This window comes from Crocuta crocuta, unplaced genomic scaffold (assembly GCF_008692635.1).
Source record: "Crocuta crocuta isolate KB4526 unplaced genomic scaffold, BGI_CrCroc_1.0 scaffold143, whole genome shotgun sequence".
Taxonomy (NCBI): Eukaryota; Metazoa; Chordata; class Mammalia; order Carnivora; family Hyaenidae; genus Crocuta; species Crocuta crocuta.
The window spans coordinates 166,024-188,569 of NW_027529175.1; the positions used below are offsets into that span (position 1 = coordinate 166,024).

A 22,546-nucleotide genomic window follows, 5' to 3' on the forward strand; every position below is an offset into this window, starting at 1 on the left:
CTCCTGGCCTGCCACCTCCCCACCCGTCACCACCCCTCCCCAGGCCCTCCTCCTGCCCGCCCCCCAGCTCCCATGGCACCCTCGACCCACAGTGCCGGGTTGGAACTGCAGACACCTGGATCCAGACTTCCAGAACCACAAAACCTTTGACCTAGAAAATTCTAGCACCACAGGTTCTTACAACCAAGAAAATTCCAAGACCATCGAATCTATTGGAACATTTGCCATCCCAGGCCCAAGGCGCTCATAACCAAATCATTTCAGAGATGCAGCATCTTGCAACCAAAGATCAGAACCATGGAAATGGACTCGCGAAGTGCTGGGAGCGAAGGTCCGTCGTAGCAGAAGATTTGCCAAATCAAAATCCCATCGTCCCAGAGGACCCGAGCCCGCGTTCTTCCCGCCACCCGGACTGACAGACGTCCAGGAGCAGAATGAGCCCAGCCCTGGTGGGGGGCGTTCTGCACGGCCCCTGCCTTGGGCCCCTGTGTCCCTGGGTGAACAGCAAAGGCAAGAAAGGAGATGGGAAGGGAGAGGGTGCTTCTGAGCAAACAGAAGAGGCTGAGGGCCTCTCCTCCGGGCACCTTTGCCGAGAGAGGAGAAGAGAAAGAAAGTCGTTGATGCCACAGGTTCGGGCGGCGGGTATGCGGTCTCGGGGAGTGGTGGCGGGATCTACCCCTCCCCGGCTGCAGGAGCTTGGAATTTTCTCCTGGCAGGAAGGGCCCTTCCTCCTAGGAATGGAAAACAATCCTTGGCATCTGGCCCCTGAGGCTGCAAGGTCTTTGACAATCAAGCATTATTATCCTCCCTGCCTCGCCCAGTGCAGAGGGGAAACCAAGGCAGGTGGGGTCTCGTTCTAAATCAAGAACCTGAATCAGCCCCTGGCGGATTCCAATGGTCCTCATCTCCGATGGCGATGGCGGAACGTCAGAGCTGAGAGAGCTGCAGGAGAGGAGGCTGGGTCAGCCCTGGCAGGGCAGACCGGAGACCAGAGAGGGAAGTGGCTTGCCCGAAGTCACCCAGGACACTGCCGCAGAGTCTTCCAGGGCCCCCTCCTCCAGGAAGGCTTTATAGATCACACTCCCTCGGTCCCTTTAGACTTTACCACTTCACACAGAGCAGTGTACTTGAACTACCGTGTTTTTATAGGTTTTGTTTTTTAGGTATTTTGTGAGAAAGTGTCTCATCTTTGCAGCCTATGCTAGGGTGGTAACCCTCTACCAGCCTGGAACCGGCAGCCTTGGGTTGAAGCTTCCACGCCCTTGCTCAAACACCTACCATGGCTCCCCTACGCCAGGACAAATGTAGGCAGGCACTTCAGGAACAAGGGTCCTGTGGCTGCACTGAAGCCCTTGGTCGTACGGGGCATAGGTCTCACCGAGTTCCTGGCAGCCACCACCGGGCCATCCCTCTCCCTCCCTGCCCTATTCTGGGCAGCCCCTTGCCCTCCTCCCTCCTTCCCTGGACAAGGCATCTCCACCCCCCAGGCCTCAGCTGAGACCCCCTGCTGGGGGTGGGCGCCTCCTCTGGCCACCTTGGACTCCCCTCTGCGGCCCTCACTGCTCGGCAGGTGGCGGCCTCCAGCTGGGTGCCCGCTCCCTGCGGCTGGGGGGCGGGGGGGTGGGGGGTTCTCACAGGCCAGAGCTGAGACCAATACCAACCGTGCCTGTTTACCTAGGTGCCCACGGTGGGCTTCACCCCGCGCATGCTTTTGCTCTTCAAATCCTGCAACAACAATGGGAAGTGGGGTTTCTTCTGATCTTCCCCACTTTTCAGATTCTGAAACTGCCGCACAGCGCGGCTCAACTGCTTCATCAAGGTCACACAGTTCATCGGTGGCAGAGCTGGGGCCGGGACGCTGAAAGCGGGGCTCCAGAGCCTGCATGCTCTTGCATCGGGTCACACCTCCCTGGGAGGGGGCGACAGAGCACTGGGCCCCACAGGGAGTGCTAGGGAGCCTTGGGGCAGCCAGGACCAGGGACTGCTGCGCCAGACACCTCCTAGCTCGACCCCATGAGGCCCTGAGAGGGCCGGTCCCTTATTTCAGGGCTCTCACAGACACACTGCACATGCGCGCGTGCACGCACACACACACACACACCCCTCTCATTCTCTCACCCCCCTACACCCACGCATGTGGCCACGCATGCTCAGCGCACACGTACACACACGCACAGCAGCACACGCGCACCGATGTGCATGCGCGCCCCTCGGACTAGCTGCCGGAAGCCCTCCGCTGCCCAAGCCTTTTTCACTTCAGCTTTTCCTAAATTTGCCTTGAGGAAGTTGCGGCCACCTCGGCGTTCTCCCCTCTCCCTCACGCGCTCCAGACCACATCCCTTCCCTCCCCAGCGTCTCTGGAGCCTGGAGAACAGTGATGAAAACGCGGGAGCGGGGAGAGACCATCAATGTGATGAGCAAGGCCATGGTACACAAGGCGGCAAGTGATAGTGCCCTGGAAGAGAGAAGGGGTGGGCGCAGGGGGCGTCCGGACAGCAGGCAGGGAGCAGGTTGCAGATACCACTGGGGGGGCGGGGGGCAGGAGAGGCCTTGCTGCGGAAGTGGCGTCTCTGCAGACTTCTAGAAGAGGAGCATTCCAGGGCGGGGCGAGAACCAGTGCAAAGGCCCTGGGGCAGCAGTGCGCCTGCTGGGAGAGAGGACCAGAGAGCCCCGGATGAATGCTGGCAGTGAGGGACTCGAGGTCAGGGACCAGGCACCTTGGAGACTTGGGCTGGGACTCTGCATTCGATGGGAGCTATGCAGGGTTTGGAGCAGAGAAGGGAGGCAAAATTTTTTTTGTTACTGTGGTAAAATCCACATAACCCAGAATTGACCATTGTAAGTAATTTTAGTGGAATTAAATCCATTCCCGTGGTGCAGCCAGAGCCGCCGGCCACCACACAGAACTTCCCTTCTTCCAAAATAGAGAGTGCTGGGAAGGCCGCAGTCTGACTTGGGCTCTAACAGGATTGTTCTGGCTGCTGAGTGGAGAACAGATATGAGCCTCCAGAACAGCAGCAGGGAAGCCAGAGAGAGGGCAAGGGGGGGCGGCCACACTGTCCCAGAGGCAGGACCCCTGGCTTCTGCCACGTCCATGCCACCCTGACCATCTGGGTGACCCTGAGAAAATCACTCCGTTCGTTCTTAAATTCCTGTGTTTATTCATGCCTTCAGTCACCTGGCTATTCAACAGATATTTATTGCATTGAACACCTACTATGTGCTCAGCACTTGGGGGTGCAGAGGGCCCAAGAAGAGCGGCACAGACACAGAGACAGCCCCCGACTCAAGGAGGTTGCCGTCTGGCCGGGAAGTTGGACACGGAGCCCAAAGCTGAAGGAATACTAACACTGAGGGAGAAACTGAGGCAGCAGGAAGAGCTGACATTAGGGCACTCTGATATGGGGAGGGGTGTTGTCTGGGAAGGCTTCTAGGAGGAGGTGACATTGTAGGGCAAGGTGGTATTGCCCACTGCAGAAAACAGGGGAAGCATCCTCAGCCTACACGGAAGCCTCTGCTTCTATGAAAGTCTTCCTCCCTGTTCCCTCCTCCAGGCAAAGGGGCCCATAGGAGTCTGGGGGTCAAGCCCCAGTCCCTCTTCTGTGAAATGGGGGTCCCCTTAGTACCTGTCTCCTGTAGATGTGAGGAGTGGATGGTGCCTGGCACACAGTGCACAGATGGCCCGCGGGGTCACCTCCCCGCCCCCACCCCCACCCCCATCCTGCTCTGGAGAACCGGAGCTCCCTGCGGGGAGGTGCAGCGGAGGGTCTCAGGGAAGACCTCCCCCCAAGCCCCCTCCAAGTCTCTCCCCAACCTGCTTCCTGCTGTGCCCCAAATTTCTCTATCGCAAGCTCATTCCTTGGAATTGCACTTTCCCGCCCTTCCAGAACCATCCATTCCGGTCAGGTTAGCCGTGAGCATGGAGCCTTCACAGCTCAGCTCAAGCCTCCCTCTTCCAGAAAGGCTTCCCTGATTGCTGCAGCCCGTGGAGTCTCTCTGGTCGCTCTGCACTGGCCTTCAGTTTTCAGAGGCCCAGCCCCTCACGCCAAAAGGGCCCTGAGAAAGCGTCCAACGCAGCCCTCCCTGAGACCCCGTTCTTCGGATGAGGCAGCGGTAGGCCATGCAGAGTCCTCAGGAGCAGGGACAAGCGCCAGGCCGTCCCCACGCCAGCCTGGTCACTGTCCGGGGAGCCACGCAGCCAGGTTTACCATTTGCCTTTTTCAATGAATTCTAAAATATGTCACAAATACCAAAGGCACCCTCCGTATCACGGGATTCATCAAGGGCGGCTCTTTTGTGGGACAGTCCACGTGCACCTGAAGTCCCTCATCTGCCAGCTGGATGGAACCCCCCGGGGCCCGGGAGGCCACACTTCCGTCAGCGCCTCTCAGGCCACCGGACCTTTGGCTTGCGACAGGTTTCTGCTGTCGATCAGGTTTCGAAAGATGGAAGCAAAGCTGTGAACTCCCGATTTCAGAGCCTCCTGCAGACAAGCTCGCTCTGAGGGCCAGACCAAACCAGACGGGGCCCTTGAGCTGTCCGCTGCCACCTGTGGCTTAGTGGGGCTTGGGTACCAGGACCAGGCAGGGCCGTGTGCTGGCTGTGTGAGCCTGGGTGGGCCAGCTGCCTTCTCTGAGCCCTGGTTCTCCCGTCTGTGAAATGGAAGTGATACTGCCTTTTCCATAGGCCTGTCGGCACATTCTGTATTTACTGGTGGGGAGGGTGGGCCAGATGTAGAGCGAGGCCCCGTGCCAGGAGCCAGCCGGGCACATCCTCCCCCCGAATCTTCTCTGCGGCCCTCACAAGGCTGTCACAGCGCTGGGGAGAAACAGCTGGGCTCCAGGCCTGGCCAGCTCATTCCCACATAGCACGTGGGGCCACCGCGGCACAGCCAGAAGGCCTGGGCCACACAACCCCGGTGGTCACCCACGGGGAGACACAGCAGCCTGTGTCGACCTGGTGGGCAGACTGGGACCAAAGGGCGAGGAGCCTTAAATGCCACCCCAAGGTGCCCCACACAGGGTGCTTAATAAAGGTTTTTGGCATGGTGAATGGGCAGTGTGGAGCCACAGAATGCTTTAGAGCAGGGGAGGGCCTGCCCTGGAGCAAATGTAAATGTACAGTGGTTTAGATGGCGTCGCCCTGGGGAGGCAGAGCGGAGTGGCAGGCACGGTGCGGGCTCACGGTGCTTGTCCCGCCAGAGCCTCGGCCACCCCCCCACCCCAGCTCTGTGCCCCAGGACGCTGACCTCTGGGGACGGCCTCAGCCAGTCGGGTTCAGCAGGAGAGCCGCGGAGGGCTTCACAGCGGGCTCCCTGGAAGAAGGGCTCCGACTGTAGTGTTTGCAGATTTCCCCGGCGGGAATCCGTCCGGGCGGGTGGACATGGACTCACAGATGAATGCGTGGTGGGGCCACGAGGGCGATGTGTGGTTGTGTCAGCGTCGAGGGGTGACGATAGGCCCCCTGCCCGCACAGTCAAGGGGAGGCTTGAGCGGCACGAGGCATGTCCCTGGCCAGCCCGGCGCCGGCACCTGGAGGGTCTTCACACGGTGACTGCTGCCCGGGTCCCTGTGTTGTGCCCCAAGCTGGGCGCCCAGGCTCTGGGGAACGGCCGGCCATGGGGAAGGGTGGTGCGTGCTGGGAGCCGTCGGGGACGAGGTGGTGGCCAGGGAGGATGGGGAAGTGGCGAGCCGGCTATCTTTAGCGTCTTCTCTCATAGCTCTTTTCTTCCGCCTGCCGCGGGGGCTCAGGGGGCAGCGAGCGGGGAGGGCCGCTTCTCCACTGTCATAGGAAGCCTGGTAGCCTAGAGGACAGCTGGGGGCGCAGGGCCCCCACCTGTCCCCCTCGGCGCCCATCTGTCCCGGCCCATGGGCCAGAGGGACATTGGTACTGCAGGCGCTGCTGGGAAACGCTGTCCCTCCCCTTCCTCACGGGCAGCCCCCAGGCACCTGCATGGGGGGGGGGCGGTGGCGCGGTGCAGGGGTTAGCGCTTAACCTTCTGGAGCCTGGATTTGAATCCCGGCTCAGCACTCCAGAGAGCCCCACGCGAGGGGCCGTTAGCCAGCTTGCGTTTCCTCCTTGTGGAAACAGCAGGGGCGACAGCTCCCGACTCACGGGGCCCTTGGGACCACTCAGGAGACAGCACGGGGGATGCCCGCCAGAGCGTAGTCTAGCGCTGTGACCTCCGAGGATTCTCTGAATCTCTCCGGACCCCCATTTTCCCATCTGCAAAATGGGAATAATGGTTGTAAGGGTTCGAGTAACTCCGAAAGGGTCTAGCACAAGCCTTAGCACACAGTAGGTGCTCAGCAAATGACCACTCTCCTCCTCCTCAGCCAAAATGCTTTTGCAGGCGCCTAGTAGCATAGGGTCAGGGCGAAGAGATGCCAGGCCTCACATCCCAGCCCTTTCAGTTTTCCGCTGTGTGCCCTTGGGCAAGCTGTTCATTTCCTCTGAGCCTCAGTTTCTCCTCTGCAAAATGGGGTAATGACAGAAACTGCCGCAAGTGTTGATCCTGGAGACCGGGTCTAAACATGTAAAGTACTTAGGACAGTGCCTGAAACGAGATAAGGTATTCAGGGCTGTTACCACCTGCCCAGCGGGCAGTGCCCCCTGGGGGCAAAGCCAGTGTGAGCGAGGCTCATTGTGAGCCTGAACCCGGCCCTGGGCGGCGTTGTGCAGGCTTGTCGAGGGGGCCTGCGGATGAGCCAGGATAAGGATTCTGCACTGTAATAGTCCCGATCTGTTAATAGGCCCTGGAAGGTTCCTGGATGCCGCCTCCCTCGATTCCGAGCCCAGGGCTGTCACTTTCTTGCCTCCTCTGGAGTTCGGGTCAGGCCCCTCTCTCACCCCAGCCTGGGCTTCTGCAAAAAGCGCAGGGGAAGCTACCCCGCTTCCTGGGAGCAGCCCGGAAGTCTGGCCCCGGGCAGGGGACGTGATGCTGGAGAGGTTGGCAAGCCTCGAGTACCAGCCCATGCGGGTGCGACACCGCACAGAGGGCGGGCAGGGACACCGGCGCGTCAGACAAGTAGCCGCGTGCCGGGCGCAGATGGGAGGCGGGCGAGGGGCCACTGGAAACCCGGGGCTGGGGGTCAGGGCCTGGGGGCCAGGCAGTGCCGCAGCGCCTGCTGGCAAGGCTGTCCGTGAGGATCTGGGGAGGAGGCGGAGTACTTTGGGGGTGAGCCCGGGAGGCGCAGCCAGCGACTCCCGCCTCCCCCCCCAGGCCATCCCCAGGTGAGCTCAGCGAAGTCACTGGCTCTGTTGTGCCTTTTAAGGCAATGGTGGCTCCTGCCACCTCCCTGTTCCCACTTGCTCAGAAATTCCCAGCAGGTTTTTGGTTTTTGTTTTTTTTTTTTCCCTAGGGAGGAATGGAATGAGACTCCTTGTTCTGTCACCACAGGATTCCAGGCCCGTCTGAGGGTTCTGGTGACAGGGCGCACACAGCGAGAGGCACTCAGGAGCATCCTCAGTGACTGCAGGGGACCAGTACAGCTGCCCCACCCACCACAGGCCCACAGAAGTGCCGGGACACCCCCGGGCTGGGGCACCGGACACACAGGCACGGGCGGGTCCCTGGAACACAGGGAACGTTTACTGGGCACCTACTGTATGCCAGGCCCCGGGCCAGGTAGGCAGTGGGGATCCAGGCCCACCTTCACACACCTGCCTCCCTCGGGGAGTTCAGATCCGAGCAGGGAAGCCCCGCCCGCCTCCGGGACTTTGCACCCACTGTTCTGGCGGGGTGTTCTGTCTGTAGAGCTCGCCGAGGATGGGGGCTTCACACTCTGTCTCGGGGCAGCCTCCGCACACCCGCGTGGCCCAGTGGCCTGTGTCTTCACGGCATTCATCACTCTTGCAGCCGTCTCGTCTACTTGTGTTTACTGTCTGCGCAGCCAGCAAAGCAGCTTAAGGGACTTTCGGTTCCCCACTGCTCCCCCGGCGCCTGGAGGAGCCCTGTGTCCGCAGCGGGTGCTCAGCCTTGGAGCGAGTGAAGCTGGCTCCACACACGTGCGGTTGGCTTTTCCCCCTGTAGTCCCCCGCCCCCGGAGACCCTTCTTACTCACCCTAACAGCCCAGAGATCTAACACCGCTGAGTGTAGAGCCTTAACACCGCTGAGATCGTGAGTCACCGCCAGGTGAGGCGGGGCCTTGGAGCTGCTCTGGGGTGTGCTCCAGGTCACTCACTGGCCAGGGCCAGGACAGAAGCGAGAGAATGGGGACGTGACAGAACGGGGACGTGACGGCATTGTCAACAGCTAGGTGCTCAGCCCCTATTAAGGAAGCCTGCCCCAGCAAAGGGCTTTCTGTGCTGTCAGATGTGTGGGGAAGGGGAGGCGACAGCACGTCACCTGGAGGCATATGTGTGCTGCTGGATGCCTGTGGTGCATGTCCTCAGGCTGGGAGCACAGAGGGTACTTTCCTGTCCTTAGGAGCGAGCCCTTTGTCCTCTGCACCCCACATCTCCCGTCATCCTGGCCATTCCCACAAGTGGGCAGAGCCCCAGACAAGGCCGGGCGGGGACATCTCTGAGCTGCAAAACCTCCCCTACCCAGGCTGGGTGGGCAGCTGGGCTCCAGGGCTGGCCTAAGGGTAGTGGGGAGGCCCGTGAGCTAAGAGGCCTAGGGGAAGAGGGGTGCTCCTGCCCAGCTCACCATCCCTCTCCAGAACCTGACTGGGTTGGGTTGGGAGACAGTCCCACACCACGTGGCTGGTTCTGCCAGAGGGGACTAGTGGCCTTGGACCAGGTCCTGACCCCTTCTGGCTGTGGGAACCCTGGTGAGGAAGCCCTGGTAGGGAGAGGGGACACTGCCCTTTCCCGGGCCTGGGACAAGCCTTGGGGCCCTCCTGCAGGATTTCTAGGGACTGAGCCCCAGGATGCTGCCCACTGCCCCCCCCTGGTGGCTGCGACCAGAAGTACAGCCCCAGCAGCTCAGGAACCAGGATCCTGCTGCGGCACCGAAGGCTTTTCCATCAAGCCAGTGGCTCCCAGGTCACTGCCCGAGCTCAGAAGGGGCTCCAGAAATGCTGGGCGGACATTATGGGAGGGTCCTGGGCTTAGAACGCTTCTCAGCCTCACTCTCGGTATTTCAGGGCCTCCTCACTTGTGGGGGCACCAGGCCGAGAAGCAGAGGGACTACTTGGGCCTGCACCCCACACCCGGCATCTACCGGTCCTCAGCCAGCACCACCCGTTATCAGGTGGTGCTGGGACGGGTGGGGGGTGGGGGGGAGAAGAGGCGGCAGCCTGCTAGCTGCTCAACAGCTGGACAGGGAGCACCCAAAGCTGTGAAAGGCGGCACAGCCCAATGGGGCGTGAAGCAGCTCTAGCTGGGCACGAGCTCGGCAGAGTAGCTGGGACAGTCCCCCGGACTGCCAGTCATGCCAGGATGCACAGGCTAAGCTGCTCCCTTGGAAGTCAGTGGGGTCCGAAATCAGAGGCCAGAATGTTCAGAGATTAGAGCCGCCACATCGCCGCCCGGCACAGCGGGGTCCGCAGGCCTGGAGGACAGATGCAGAGGGTGGAGGCTGAACCATCCAGGCCAATGAAGGGCCCAATGGCCTCACCAGCTGGGCAGTTTCACCTCTGCGTGCCCACATTCCCAGCCTTGTGAAACAGCTGGGGGAGCGCCTAACCAGCACCTTCCTCGGTGTAACATCCCCACGTTCTCCCAGTTCCAGCGGTGTGCAGGCCTCCCTTCTGCTCAGCACCCCCCCCCGCCCTCTCCAGTGTCAGAACCTCAACAAGCCCCAACCAGAACCCAGTCCCATGTGGATTAACTGTATTACCCGTTCTTACACTCCAAGCCAGGGCTGGCTCTGCCATGCCCATCAGCCACTCTGAAGCCAACAGAGAACATCAAATCCTCACTGCCTCCCTCCCCATGAGGTGCTCCCACCCAAGCTGTGCAAACACAACCATCCTCTAGAGCAGAGAGCCAGCTGCCTCAGCGGGTGACAGGGCACATTTGCACAAAGCCCGCCGCCCCAGGCCAGCTTCAACAGTTCCGGGGTAGACCGGGGCTTGGGTAGGTAGGGCAGAAGACCAGACATTTTGCTGAGAGGCCAAGGCGGAGCGGCCAGGACTGGGAAACAAAACCGCAGGCAGCAGCTGCTGGAAAACTAGTTTTATTGAGATCCCACCAGCTGCACAATCTGCTTCTGATGTTAAGCTCCTTCTTCCTTTGCAATTCGGTCCTTCTTAAGTGGTCCCTGTGGAGAGGTGCAGCGGGCAAGGTCAGGAGGGAGGGAAGCCACTGGGCACAACCCTCCCCCCAACAATTGGAGATGCTGTGCTGGTAGGAGCTTGGGACCCCCCGGGGGTCAGCCCAGCCCAAGAGCAGCAGGGTTCAGGACTCACCATGAACGCCTTCTTCTCCTCCACAGTCTGGAATCGGCCGTGGCCAAATTTGGAGGTTGTGTCGATGAATTTGAGGTCGATCTTCTCCAGGGCCCGCCGCTTGGTCTGCACCAGCAGGGACTGTGGGCCAGGAAGGGGGTCAGTGATAGCTCACAGGCTCCCTATCTGTGAGGGCAGAGGACAGAGCCCCTCCAGAGCCAAGAGGAACCCCCTCCCAACCACCCGTAGGTCTAGCTGGTCTTGCTCAGGGTCTCCCCCTGCCACCAGAATAATGAAGAAAACACACAAAAGCCCAACAGCTGGGCCGGGCCAGACTGGGATTTTCCTCCCCCCAACCCCCGGACTTCAAAGCTCCTGTCGGAGTGCCAAGCCCCTCATTCCTCTGAACTCCCTTCAACAAAGAATGGTCCTGTGTCCACTATGTGAGCTGTCAGCCCCCTCCAACGGGAGGCCGAGCTCCTGCCTACACCCTGACTACCAGGATGGGCCCCCGGCCTCACCTTGCGGAGAGTAAGCACTCGCTTCTTGGTTCCCACCACACAGCCTTTCAGCATGACAAAGTCATTGGTCACTTCACCATAATGGACAAAACCACCCTGGAAAAGTCAAGACCATCAGGTCAGGACAGGTCAAGCTGAAGACTAGAAATTCAGGCGCTCCCCCTCCCCCCGCTGCCGACCACAGGGCTGTTCTCAGAAGGAAGGCAGCAAGGAATGTTTCCGCAGTCTGACTCGGGCGCTGTGCCCAGCGCTCATTCCGGAGCCTCATCACTGAACAGCTGGGTCTGAGATCCCTCTTGTCACCAGGAAGCCCCAACCAGAGCCCGGAAGACATGCCATTTACTAGAAACAGACAGATGGCTGGGTACAGTGTGTAGGGGACTGGTTAACAGACACTGGAAGCGCAGCCCTAGTGAGTGAGCTGAGACACACGAACACCGGGGTCCCACCCTGCAGGTGAGGCCTGGCACAGACTCACACAGAACAAGCTGGAGACCAACCCCCGCCGGAGCCAGGACTTGGGGAAAACGGCTCATCACTCACCAGAGGATTGATGCTCTTGTCGGACAGATCATAATCAGTGGATGCGTTGTTCTTGATCAGCTTGCCATCCTTGATGAGGTAGCCCTGGCCGATCTTGTAGATCTGAGTGAGGGAACAGTGTAATAAGCTTACAGGGAGAGACAGCCTGGGAATCAGACTATCAGCTCAGTTCCAGTGGCGGGGAGCCTCGCTAGGGGCAGAAAGAAAAGATGGCCGGGCCTGAAGGCACTGCCATCTACCCAAGACAAGGGCCTCCCCCAAACCACAAAGGAAGGGCCAGACATGGCTCTCATCCTCGGTCACTCCGAAGTAAGCTGCACCAGAGTCACCTCTGATGGCACCAAGCCAAAACTGTGTGTCCCATCAGACAAGATGACCACCCAAGTCCATGTGCAGTCCAGAAGCTTCACCACCATGGAGCAATGCTGGCACGAACTGGAAACCACACTCCCAACGCTGGGCTGGTCTCTCCTTTCCCAGGCTTCAAGTCTCCGAGGAGCCCCTCTGGTGCCTCACCTTCTTGTTTATCTCAGTGCGGTGATGGTAGCCTTTCTGGCCAGCCCGAGCCACAGAGAAGGCCACTCGGGCAGGATGCCAGGCCCCAATACAGGCAACCTTGCGCAGCCCTCGGTGGGTTTTGCGGGGCAGCTTCTTGGTGTGCCAGCGGCTGGTGACCCCTAGAATAGACCCAAGTTTGTTACTGGGGTGTCAGGCACTCACACCATTACCCTTTCGTGCTGAATGCCCAATTTGCGTTCACTCAACACCTGAACACGGACCGTCACCACCCATGGCCTAAGGAGGCTTGGGGGGGGCAGGAAGGTTTAATGTTACCCTCAAACCCCATGTCCTCTCCCTTCTCTCTTGCTCAAGTGCATCACCTGCCGAGACGTAAACCCGTTCTCAACTCTCAAGAGGCCCTGGAGTTAGCCCTGCACTGAACTGGGAACGTGTGCCCCTCAGCGTGTTCACCAAGTTCCACGCTAGCGGAAACTGACCCAGTTTCCGAGGCCCCTCTGCCTTCTGCAGTGAGCTCCAAATGTAAGGACGCAGACGTATGGTGAGAGCACCCCGGTCTGCCTACCTCCCTGCCACATGACCGCAGGGCTGTTCTCACTCACACAAGACAGGGAGGAAGTCTCTGCAATCTTAACCATGCCACGTGCCCAGCACCCATTCTACAGCCTCCTCAAAGATCTGGGCTTGAAACTGCATCTAACCACTTGGCCAAATGCAAAGCTCACCTTTGTAGCCTTTGCCTTTGGTGACACCAATGACATCGATCATCTCATCCTGCCCGAACACCTGATTTACAGGCACCTGCTGCTCCAGCCTCTCCCGGGCCCAGTCCAGCTTCTCGGCCACCGTGCCGCCATTCACCTGGATCTCCATGAGGTGGGCCTTCTTCTGGCGCAAGGGGAGCAGGCGCATCTGGAAGGGAATCGACATTCAGATTGCTGAGCTTTGAGCTCTCTTCCCATGGCAGAACTCAGGGTGGGCAGACTACTTTGGCAACCTTGAACCTCACGTGTCTACTGGCAAAAAGGAAAAGACTCCTCCTTCCTGTATTAAAACTCCCCACTTGGTACAATTCCTCTTCTCAATTCTGATGCCTGAGTTCACGATGAGGATGGACTGACCCTGAACAGACGCACATGGGCCCCAAGCAGACATACCCAAGTACTGGTAACAACTAGCCCAATGTCCTCGATCATGCTTTCTTGGCTGCTTCCTTTGGGGTACGTGGCCTTGTTCACCCTGCCCACCTATCCTGGCTCTACTGACCAACAAGCCGTTCCCGTGTGGAAGCATGGGACTAGCACCTCGGTCAAGAGCAAAAGCTGCAAAGTTTAGGGAAAAAAAAAGAATTCAAGCCCAAAGCTTTTCATTAAGAATGGTTCCGTGCAGTCCTATGGAACCTTCTTCAGTAAGGGACACATACTACAGACCGAAGTTAACACGGTCATTGCTAACCATAGTGAAACTGAATTTAGCAAACAAGGTAGATACCCAGAATAATGGCTCAAGCAAACTGCATAGGATGTAGTTCTTCTAAGTTAGCCAAAGGCTCATTCAGCTCACAGCAAGTCAGATTTGAAGTGCAGCCAGGATCCTACTACTCACTGTTTGCACTCAGGCAGTTCACAATGGTAAAGTCACTAGTCCTTCAACCACTTTCCCTAAAATGCTGCATGGTTTCTCTGATGAAAAGCCTAGGAGACAGCGCCCTCTGCTGGCAACAGAAAAACCAAGCCACACACCTAGAGGCACTGGGCCGCCTTCTCAAGGTTAATGGCCTTAGCCCAGCTTCAGAGATCAAGAACAGGGCAGGCACTGCACTGTGTTGCTGTGAAACTTCAAGTAATCCCCAGGCTGGTCACTGGCCCGTCCATCCAGCAGACGTGTAAGGGACTGGAACCGAACCAATTTTACCATCCCTCTAAAATCCCTGCACAAAGTCCATTTGAGATGAGGATCAACTCAGGAGAGAACTAGGGAGCTGGGTTCAAGGTCTCCGCCTCCCTGGACAGCAAGTGCTGGTGCAGTCCCCCCCTACCTTGTGCACGCTGCTGAGTCTCACCTGAGTGTGGGCGATGACCCGGATCACCTGGCAGTACTTCTTCATGCTGTTGAAGTCCTTCTCTAGCTGCTTCTTGCCATCATCATCCTGCCACTTCTTGCAGTACTTGGTGAAGGCCTTCTTCTTGGACTTATGCCTTCAGGAGCAGAGCAGAGTTGGGGAGGGGGCCGGGTGCAGGCCTTCATCACCCCTCCAAGGGGTGAGCGGAAGGCACAAGGCACCACAGAGGGATGGGGCTCATTGCCGGCTTCTAAGGAGCCTTTTCCACCAGCAAGCGGAGCCTGGATGGAGCTCATCGGGCAGAGCCGAGCGGAGCTGAGCAGAGGTCCACAAAATTAATACAGGTCACAAGCATTCACAGACTCACTAATTTTTGCTCCAGGTAAGCCATTACCCCAACCGCACTCCCAGACAGGATTTGGGGGCAGGGGGGATACACCACTATCTCACTTTCTAACTGTATCCTCCATCCATCCCAGCAACTAAGGAAACAGAACTACCGAGTCCTCAGCCAACACCCAAGATGCTGAGCAGGGAGATCTAGGAGTGCTGCTCAGGTCTGTCCCCAGAAACTGTTCATGAGGCAACTAAACCAGACGCCAGAGCATGTCTGGCTCTTCCCCTGCTGAAGACCCGCACAGGGGACTCCCCTCTCCAGCCCCTAACCCGCAGAGTGCATGGCAGCCTCAGTCTCTGACCCTTACCAGTTTTTATAGAAGCGCCTTTTACACTCATCGCTGATGTGCTCCGCAAAGATGGTCTTGAAGGTACGGAGGCCTCGAGGGGTTTCCACGTAGCCCACGACGCCCACAACCACCATGGGCGGTGTCTCCACAATGGTCACGGCCTCCACGACCTCCTTCTTGTTCACCTCTGTGGGTTAAGAGGGCAATCAGACTGGAAGGGGACAGCCAGATTACGGTGCCACGCATCCAAGTGTGAAGCACCCGTTTCAATGAAAGATGGCAACTCGCTTCTGGTAACCAGGGTGGGGTCCTATCAGCAACCCGGACTCCTGGGGGCCAACTTTGTGCTAATGCTTATATTTTAACTCAAAAATATATCAGTGCTCTAAGGCTGTGCTGTTTGGCTTAGCGGGTTTTCTACTCTTCACTTCACAACCAGAAACGTGGGCAGCATTCAGGAGTTTAAATTAACACTCTCCAAGTCAGCATACTCCTCTAGGCTGCGGCTCTTGAAAATTTTCCTCACGTTTAAGTTTCTGGACTCCAATACATCCCTCTGCCTAAAACAACTCCAGCCTGGAGTATAATCTACAGCCTGGAGTATAATCCTACCCAGAGAGGGTCTGGTCTGCAGCAACCCCAATCCATCCCCATCCTCAGCTCCTAACCACCCCCAAACAGCTTCGAGGCCGCGGCCTATACTTACTGGATCCTGGCCTGTCGACCTCCCGCACGATATGAGTCATGCCCGCCTTGTAGCCCAAGAAGGCAGTGAGGTGGACAGGCTTGGAGGAGTCATCCTTGGGGAAGCTCTTCACCTTCCCCCTGTGCCGGCTGCTGCGCTTCCGAGGCAAAAAGCCCAGGGACCCATGCCTGGGCGCGGAGAATTTCCTGTGAGACTACGAGACAATGACCCACGTTAGCACTCAAGCTCATCTAAGGAGTTCACTTCCAACGCTGCCCAGCGTGCCACAATGGCTGAGCGCGGAGTCCACACGAGCGCCCCAATTAACATGCTTACATGCGGAGCTGGATGCACTTGTTTAAAGGCCATCCTAAACTCATCCTAAATGAGTTCAACCATTAAGTGACTTTATGGTCAAATCTGCAAGTCTGACCACTAAAGGACTTCCGGGACAAGCAGCTGGCACTACACGTCCCCCAAACCAGGCGGATACATGTAGAGGCCACCAGAACCGGACAGAACCAAATCAGAACTTGACAATCAGCACAGAGTCTCTGTCCGCCCGTCAATAAGTTCATCATCTGTGGTTGCTCGGAACTCCGGAGGCCTTACGGTTGTACGCACCGGCCCAGCCATCTCAGCCCGAGGCCTCGGCACCCTGTCCCAGTCTCCCTTCCCGCGTACAAAGTTAGCACGAGTAGTGCACGGCGCCCCCACTCCATGTCCTCCCGGCCTATGTGCTCAGACTCTAGTCCGGATTAACACTAAATCGGTGAGATAGAGATCCAGCAAATTATCTAGCACTTGATAATTTTCGTGCCCAAGGCCTCCAAACCGAAGCCAGTCCCAAGGGCTTTCGCCAGCCGCCCGGCGGGCCCCAGCTCAAGCATAGGTCTCGAGTTTTTTCAAATAGGCCTGACTGGGGAGTTCGCCGAGTCCCCAGTGACCCTCGGCCAGGCCCCCAGCGGCCTCCGAGTTGAGATGGCGGCGATGCGCCGCGGATGGAGTCGGGCCGCCGCACCAACAAAGAGCCAAGCGCCATAACAATACGTACCATCACGCCGCCGGATGCTGCCGATAGAGATCGGGGCTCCGTCGACGAGGCATTTATAAAGCCTAGCCTGGCTCCGCCCCTTCCGGCGTGCGAGCGCGCACCCGCGGCGGACGCTGGGTCGTGGGGCGGGTCCGGGGCGCCATTTCCACGCACGCTCGTACTCGCCTAGCGTTAGTTCGTAGCTGGACGTCCGCTTCGGGGGCGGGAGTTAGAAAGACTGTACGGCGAGCGACTGGGTTCAGACTTACTGAGGCGCCACGGAAACGATGGCAGAGAATTGGATGCAATGACCGTTCTGCATTAGGCAGCTGCCAAATTGGATGACACGCGTCATTACGCTGAAGCTAAATCGTTGCTTTTTTTTTTTAATATGAAATGCAGTTTCCTCCAGGATTGAATAACCCAGCTGTGGGTGTCAGCGCCAAAGCGCCTCACACGTGACATCCCCTTCCCGTCCCACACGGCAGATCTGCGGTGTTGCCATTTGGCGGGCACGCAGAGTTGGGACGCGTTGCCCCGCTCCCACCTGTTAAGGGTTTGGAGAGAAAAGACTGAAAGCCTGGGTGCCTGACTCCCAACCCAGAGCTGCCTCCGCAACACCAACGTGCCTTTAACGCTCTCCGATTTCGGACACGTGTCCCTCAAGCCCCATCTGGGCCGTCACACCGGGTGTGCAGGTGCCGTGGCCCGCGCTTGCATCTGAGCGTCAGGGAGGCGACAAAACCGACTCACGACCTGTAGTCGCAGGTCCAGCCGCCCGACCTCACCGAGCCTCGCCCTCCCCGCCCCTCCCAGCCTTGGGAGCCCACGCTCATCGCCGCCTGCCTCCTAGTTGCTCTCCCTGCCTCCCGCCAGGCTTGCCTCTCCAGATCTTTTTAATAATCAAATGTTGTGGGGCACCTGAGTGGCTTAGTCGGTTAAGCGGCCGACTTCGGCTCAGGTCATGATCTCACGGGTTCGTGGGTTCAAGCCCCGCGTCAGGCTCTGTGCTGACAGCCAGCTCAGAGCCTGGAGCCTGCTTCAGATTCTGCGTCTCCCTCTCTCTCTGACCCTCCACTGCTCACGCTGTCTCTCTCTCACAAATAAATAAAACATTAAAAAAAAAAGAATCCAGTGTTGTTACTTCCCACGGCTCCCTGTTGTTTCCCTGGGATTAAGCACGAACTCTGCCACTCAAGGCTTGTCCCTAACTGGCTACTCCTCCCTGTCTGCTGTGGGAGAGCACACACTCCCACATATCACTTTACACCTCCATCCCACCCACTCCTGTTAACTTGATCCTGGACATGGCCATTGCATGCTCACCCCGTTGGTTAAAAAACCATTCATTTAATCTTCACAGTATCCCTTGGGGGGGGGGGGGGAGACAGCGCTGATCTCCCTTACTGGAAAAAAGATTTCCTTCTGGGGAATGTTTGGGGCCAGATGTGTTTCCAAACTCAGCATTTTTCATGTTTTAAATAAATCGTGCAATATGGTGCACATACTTATGTAATCCTCCCCAAACTCTTTAATGAAACACATTAATTCTGTAAAAAATAGATACAGATACATTTTTATGGTGGGATAAATATAAATGGCTTCACATCAGTTCCAGACTGACTTTGCTGCCTAAAATATTCAGATCGGTTCGGTGTTTGCTATCTGATGACTTATGTTTTGAATTCCGGAATTGCAAACAAAGGACTATGACCCATATTGTCTGTCCCCTCTTACAGAGAAAATGAAGTTTCAGGCCAAGAGGAAGTAATTTGACAAAAGTCACACAATCTATGAAGGACAGGGCTCAAGTCTGACTCCAGCTTGGGTTTTCACAACATCAGACTTGGCATTCAGTAGCCCCCTCGCTGGAAAGAGCTCTGGGACCCCAGATCATTGACTCAATAAGAAATACTTACTGAAGTCCTAAGGGCACCTGGGTAGCTCAGTCAATTGAGAGTCCATCTCTTGATTTCAGCTCAGGTCATAACCTCATGGTTAGTGAGTTCAAGTCCGTCCCCCCCCCAACCCCCCACTGCCTTGGGGCTCTGTGCTAGCAGGGTGAAGCCTGCTTGGAATTCTCTCCCTCTCGCTCTCTCTCTCGCTCGCTCTCTCTCTCAAAATAAGTAAACTTTAGGAAAGAAAAATACTTACTGAAGTCCTGCTCTGTACTGGGTACCACACCAGGCTCAGGAGTACAGAAAGGAACAAGACAGCCACCATCACACACCAAATAAGACTATTTAAAATTGTGAATAGGAGCGCCTGGGTGGCTCAGTCAGTTAAGTGTCTGACTTCAGCTCAGGTCATGATCTTAAGGCTCATGAGTTCAAGACCCCCATCAGGCTCTGTGCTGACAGCTCAGACCCTCCTGCTTCAGATTCTGTGTCTCCCTCTCTCTCTGCCCCTCCCCTGCTCGTGCTCTCTCTCTCTCCCTCTCAAAAATAAATAAACATTTTTGAAAAATTAAAATTGCGAAGAGAGTTTAAAAAGATTTGACAATGTCACCAAAGGTCCTAGGCAAACTATTCTCCCTAAAAGGAATTCCCTTTTTACCATCAAGAGAGAAAAGAGAGCATCAGGAGACTTCTGCCATTCCATTTGTGCATACAGCTCAGTGGGTTATTGTCTTAGGCCTCAGTTTCCCCATCTGTCAAATGAGGGATTCATTCATTCGTTTATTTAACAACTGTGTGCCATGCTGAGCCTGCCCTGCTCAGCCTGTGCACAGCTCTGCAACGTAGAAATCAAGCAGTCATGAGGCTCGTGCCCCTGAAGAAACCAGTTTGTCGACATCATAACTGAAACAGAGGCTTCTGCCAAATATGATTGGAATACAAGGCAGAACTGGCGAATCCCCCCAACTCGTGGGCTTCTGCTGAAGTGCTGTTCTTTGAACTGGGCCGCAAAGGACTTTTATTTGTCAGACAAAAAAGGCAGCTGTCCAAGCAGAGGTAACAATGTGTACAAAAGTACCGAGAATAAAAGATCTGCTCAAGGACCAGCTGTGATTTGGTATTGTCCAGAGAGTAGGGGACAGTGGCAAAGGACAGGGTTAGGAAGACAGAGTTCAAATCCCAGCCTAGAACCTAAGGAAACTTCATCCTGAGGCCAGTGGGATGCACTAAAAGTTTTAAAGTTCCCATCAAGGTGGGTGATCTGGGGGACGTGTCCAGCGTGAGTGCAAAGGAGCCAGATCAGGAGATGTTTAGGATGGACGGGATGCGGACACTATTGTTATGAGTCATTGGAGGTGGGATGGAATAAGGAAGACATGAGGGCAAGAATCACAGTATCCAGGGGCACCTGGGTGGCTCAGTTGGTTGAGCATCCGACTTTGGCTCAGGTCATGATCTCACAGTTTGTGGGTTCGAGCCCCGCATCGGGCTCTGTGCTAACAGCTAGCTCCCAGAGCCTGGAGCCTGCTTCTGATTCTGTATCACCCTCTCTCTCTGACCCTCCCCTGCTCACGCTGTCTCTCTCTCTCTCTCAGAAATAAATAAAACGTTTTTTAAAATTAAAAAAAAAAAGAATCACAGTATCCATTATGGAATATTGGGTAAATATTACTTTTAGAAGGGCAAGATTTGTAGGTTTCAGATTTTTTTTATGGGGGTAAACGTATCCTTTCTCCACCCAAGAATGTGTCTGAGGCTACATACCAAAATGCGTGCTACTCAACAAGGAAAAGGTAAGCAAATGAGAGAAGGGAAAGAAAATGAAGCCAGAAAGGGGTCACACCCAAAGCACACATTAGAGAAATCTGTTTGTGCCAGAGTAGCCCTTCCATTTGGTTCCGAGCCTCCGTGCAGCCACATAAAGAGGAGAAATATGATTAGTAACAGGATTCACAATATCCACGTGATAGAAACAAACTGGTAACCAGGAGGAGTCCACTGTGCCTGAAATAAGGCTGGGGGGGACGGAGAAATTTTTTCCTGATGGCGCCAGCGCGGGATGTAGCCAGTGATGCCCTGAGCGTCATCCAGTGAGCTCACAGTGGCTGTGTACGCCCCCCCAATACTGTTTTTTAAAATGGAACTTACAGGGGCTCCTGGGTGGCTCAATCAGTTGAGCATCCGACTTCGGCTCAGGTCATGATCTCCCAGTTTGTGGGCTCGAGCTCTGCATCGGGCTCTGTGCTGACAGCTAGCTAGGAGCCTGGAGCCTGCTTCGGATTCTGTATCTCCCTCTCTCTCTGANGTGATGCCCTGAGCGTCATCCAGTGAGCTCACAGTGGCTGTGTACGCCCCCCCAATACTGTTTTTTAAAATGGAACTTACAGGGGCTCCTGGGTGGCTCAATCAGTTGAGCATCCGACTTCGGCTCAGGTCATGATCTCCCAGTTTGTGGGCTCCAGCCCTGCATTGGGCTCTGTGCTGACAGCTAGCTAGGAGCCTGGAGCCTGCTTCGGATTCTGTATCTCCCTCTCTCTCTGACCCTCCCCTGCTCACGCTGCCTCTCTCTCTCTCTCTCTCTCAGAAATAAATAAAACATTTAAAAAAATAAAATAAAATGGAACTTCTAGTAAGGAGCAGAGAAAGATCTGAGACTTCATTCAAATACCTAGCACCCAATGAGGGCCTAGTGCAGAGGTCTGGGTTACATATGTCAGATGAGGACATGAACACAGGGGACCCAAGCTAGAACATCACAGTTTTACTTTCAAAGTCTGCCTCCCTTGTCCCCTTGAAGCAACAATGCCCCCTCTTTGACATGAGGTCACACCTTGATCTTTTGTGCTGTCACTGACTGTTGCAAAACCACCAGGCCCAGAAGAGAGGGTACCGGGGCCAGAGGGTCAGTTAATGTGAGCTTGTGGCATGAGCACAGCCCGATGTCCCTGGGGCAGGAGCCTGGGCACAGAGGCTCTGGGCCATGAAGGCCCCACATCCCTGCTCCTCCACCACCAGCGGCCAGGACGATGCCCCACAGAACAGGAGCCAGCTGGCCAGGGGGGCGTGGCAGCTCCTGCCTCTGCTCGTGTGCGGCCCGGGCCTGGTGAAGTTCTATGCCCTCCCGTTGGGGGCGCAGGTGGCCCTAGCAAATATAGCCTCCCGCTGCCTCTCAGTCGGCCTGCTGGGCCTCTGCGTCCTGTGCTGCAGCAGCCTGTGGGTAGGCGGGGGGCTCACCCCCATCCTGGCCAGGAAGCTGTGCATAGAGGTGCTGCTGCCTGTCCGACGGGCCTTGTGGCAGCTGCTGACCATCGCATGGGGCCCGGGCCTCCAGCAGTTCGCCACCCTGATGCACAGAGCCTGCCACTGCATGCTGCGGCTCCTGTGGCACTTCAAGAGAGACTCCAGCCTGGTCCTACACCCCGTGACTCAGTGGGCCTACTACAGCCTGGCCAGCTTCCACGGCGAGAACAACAAAGCCTTGGGGCTGCCGCTACAAGCCGTGCTGCAGCAGGTGGCCGTGTCCCTGCTCGTCCGCGGCCTAGATAGGCTGTGGGTGGCCGTGGGATGGGTAGGCCGGGCCATGCGGGGCCGTGCCCCACGACCCCCAGAGTGGGCCAGGCTGCGTGGAGCGGACTCCAAAGACCTGGATGCAGTCACTGCCATCCGTCCAGCTACCCCCATCCCTTTTAGCCAACCCTTCCTTGGCCCTGACCCAGCCACCCTGAGCAGGCTCCCACCGGTCTCCATCAGCCTGTGCCTCATGGTTGGGGACAAAGATGCCCGCGGGCAAGAAGGAGGCTGTGGCTTTGGGGCCACCCAGGTGCCTGTTAGCATCAGGTTCCAGAACAGCAGGACAAGCAAGGTGGCCTTCAGGTGTTCATCAAGGCAGGGCCTTGCCCAGCAAGTCAAGGCCACCTGTGTTCTCATCATTCTTCTCTATATCTACGCCGTGTCGCTCTTCGTGCAGAACTTACAATAAATGATCCCATGCGAGCCAGCCTCTGTCTGGTATGTCCCCAGAGAGATTGAATGGTATCATCTGTCCACTTAGGTGCTGGCTGGCGTGCGGAGGCAGAGGTGGGTGGTAAGCCACAGGCACCCCATGGGCTAGGCTGGGGGACCTGGTCTCAGCTCGATCACCACTGTGTGTCCCTGGGGAGGTTCCTTTACCTTTCTTAGCCTCAGTTTCCTCTTTTGTAAAATGTAGAAGATAGGACCCCAGGGAGAGGGGATATATACCATTGGGCCATTTGTAAATTGTAGA

General features: G+C 57.0%; 1 protein-coding gene and 3 non-coding genes across 4 annotated transcripts; all 4 read right to left on the minus strand.

Moving 5' to 3' along the window:
- Positions 1-10,108: 10,108 nt before the first annotated feature.
- On the minus strand, positions 10,109-16,457 carry RPL3 (ribosomal protein L3). The gene is made up of 10 exons (XM_077757905.1): positions 16,406-16,457; positions 15,373-15,565; positions 14,685-14,853; positions 13,981-14,116; positions 12,644-12,830; positions 11,916-12,076; positions 11,400-11,501; positions 10,857-10,952; positions 10,357-10,476; positions 10,109-10,208 (listed from the first exon to the last, which is right to left on the minus strand). The coding sequence occupies exons 1-10, from the start codon at positions 16,406-16,408 to the stop codon at positions 10,164-10,166; spliced, it is 1,212 nt and encodes a 403-aa protein (XP_077614031.1). The 5' UTR covers positions 16,409-16,457; the 3' UTR covers positions 10,109-10,163.
- Positions 11,042-11,135, minus strand: LOC144226631 (small nucleolar RNA U83B). The gene has a single exon (XR_013333705.1). It is a non-coding gene; the product is annotated as a small nucleolar RNA U83B (small nucleolar RNA).
- On the minus strand, positions 14,117-14,171 carry LOC144226632 (small nucleolar RNA U82P). Its single transcript, XR_013333706.1, has one exon. It is a non-coding gene; the product is annotated as a small nucleolar RNA U82P (small nucleolar RNA).
- On the minus strand, positions 15,874-15,937 carry LOC144226630 (small nucleolar RNA SNORD43). The gene has a single exon (XR_013333704.1). It is a non-coding gene; the product is annotated as a small nucleolar RNA SNORD43 (small nucleolar RNA).
- Positions 16,458-22,546: the final 6,089 nt, after the last annotated feature.

Bases quoted from the DNA above. Each gene is read 5' to 3' on its own strand.
- RPL3 (XM_077757905.1), bottom strand. The intron at 14,854-15,372 runs GTAAGTATAGGC...CTTAACCCACAG, and splicing joins GGTCGACAGGCCAGGATCCA to AGGTGAACAAGAAGGAGGTC. The intron at 10,477-10,856 runs GTGAGGCCGGGG...CCTGGCCCACAG, and splicing joins GAGTGCTTACTCTCCGCAAG to TCCCTGCTGGTGCAGACCAA.